This window comes from Limulus polyphemus, unplaced genomic scaffold (assembly GCF_000517525.1).
Source record: "Limulus polyphemus unplaced genomic scaffold, Limulus_polyphemus-2.1.2 Scaffold49, whole genome shotgun sequence".
NCBI lineage: Eukaryota > Metazoa > Arthropoda > Merostomata > Xiphosura > Limulidae > Limulus > Limulus polyphemus.
This window is the reverse complement of record NW_013665659.1, coordinates 811,331-812,951: the sequence shown is the minus strand read 5'-3', so window position 1 is coordinate 812,951 and position 1,621 is coordinate 811,331. Positions and strand designations below refer to the sequence as shown.

General features: G+C 30.7%; 1 protein-coding gene across 1 annotated transcript in view; it reads left to right on the top strand.

The window, feature by feature from the left end:
• Nucleotides 1-267: 267 nt before the first annotated feature.
• The window catches only part of LOC106462897 (neural-cadherin-like), an 84,035-nt gene continuing 82,681 nt past the window's right edge, over nt 268-1,621 (top strand). The window contains exon 1 of the mRNA XM_022390587.1: nt 268-445. Coding sequence (XP_022246295.1) covers nt 268-445 — 178 coding nt within the window. The remainder of the gene's footprint in view (nt 446-1,621) is intronic.

The window sequence follows — 1,621 nt, the reverse complement described above, 5'->3', positions numbered from 1 at the left end:
AGGTTGCATTTATCTTTTTATGTGCAGATTGTTCGTAAAAAGTTACTGAATAGTTAATATTTTGAGTGGCTAATTAGTGGAATAGCTAAGAAATCTGTATCACTTCTTATATTGAAATAAGTAAGTTTAATTTGGAGACGTAATATTTTGTTTCGGCTGTATATTCAAGGAAGTGAGTTATATTTTAAGTGCATATTTGATAATCTGAAATGACCTAAATATTAATTATTTCTCATCAGGAGTTATTCATCACTTTTATGATTTTACATGGCGGTTTCTTGTTTCTTTTTATTATGTACAGTTACCAAGTACATAAGAATTGGGATCGGCGACAAAAACGATAATCCGCCTTACTTCGACCAGGCCTTGTATGAGGCTGAGGTGAACGAGGACGAAGACATCCAACATACAGTGATAACAGTAACAGCCAAGGACAAGGACGAATGTAAGTATTAAAACCCTGTAACATGTTTTCTAATAAAATCCCTTGTGTAATATCTAGGGATGAAAGGGAATCAGTAATGATTAATTATATGTTGATATATCGTAATTTTGTCATTTTACGTCCTTTTTGTCTCTAGTCTTTTCATTATTATTATTTTTAACATCTAGAGTTTTGTCTTCCTCGTGCTAGTTTTCTTCTTTTGGTATTTTAGCCATTGAAAAGATGATTTATCTAAGTTACATTATTCAACACGTTTTCAGAAACCTTTCAAACAAAAACAAAGACAGTTCGACCTAGATTAACTACCCTTCAAGAGTGAATTAAAGTTGTGTTTACGGATAAAACAAGTGATATGTTTTTAAAAACACATTGTTTCGTTAGGATTAGCTTGCATCGTCAGGTAGATATAATAATGATACGAAACCATTACGTGTTCCTGTATCAAAGTAATAAAATATCAAACACAACTGTTAAATATAGAAAATCAAAATAGATATATATTTACCACTGAGTACTGGTTAATGCTAGGTTTTTTTAATAAGGGGAGCTTTCATTTTTATTTTAATTATATCATTTTCTGTGCTTATGATTTTAGCATCCGAAAAAACACAAAAAAATGTATATTTTTGCCATGTGCTCAAACACTAGGAAAGGGGCTTTTCAATGTTCTTTTAATCTTGTATACATTTATCGACAAGTTTTCAGTCTTTACATGTAATTTGATACAAGAAACCTAAAGTGCCCTTCTCAATAAATTTGTACAATACAAGATGACCGAATTTTTCTTGTTGGTATGAGAGAAATTTTCACATCTAAATCCATGTGGTAGTTTTTAACTAAGTATTTTTGGATAGCATTTGAGAGCCTGGGAACGTACGGTATAAAACAACAAAAAATGTTGTTTTAAATCGTTGATTGCATCTTGAGAGTGACATTTCTGATTTGTAATAAACCGTTGTTTTAATTTCTCTACTTAGAAACTCAAAGTCGTAGAAACATCGATAGTGAATTAAATTTCTACGTTAAGAAACGAAAATAAAAATATTATTCAAAATCCAGTATCATGCCACATGAAAACGACCAAGATATGCGACTAAATACATAATTTCGTACAATATAACTTGAAGATAGCTTTTATATGCGGAAACATCTGTTAGCTGAGTTCTTGCACAGATC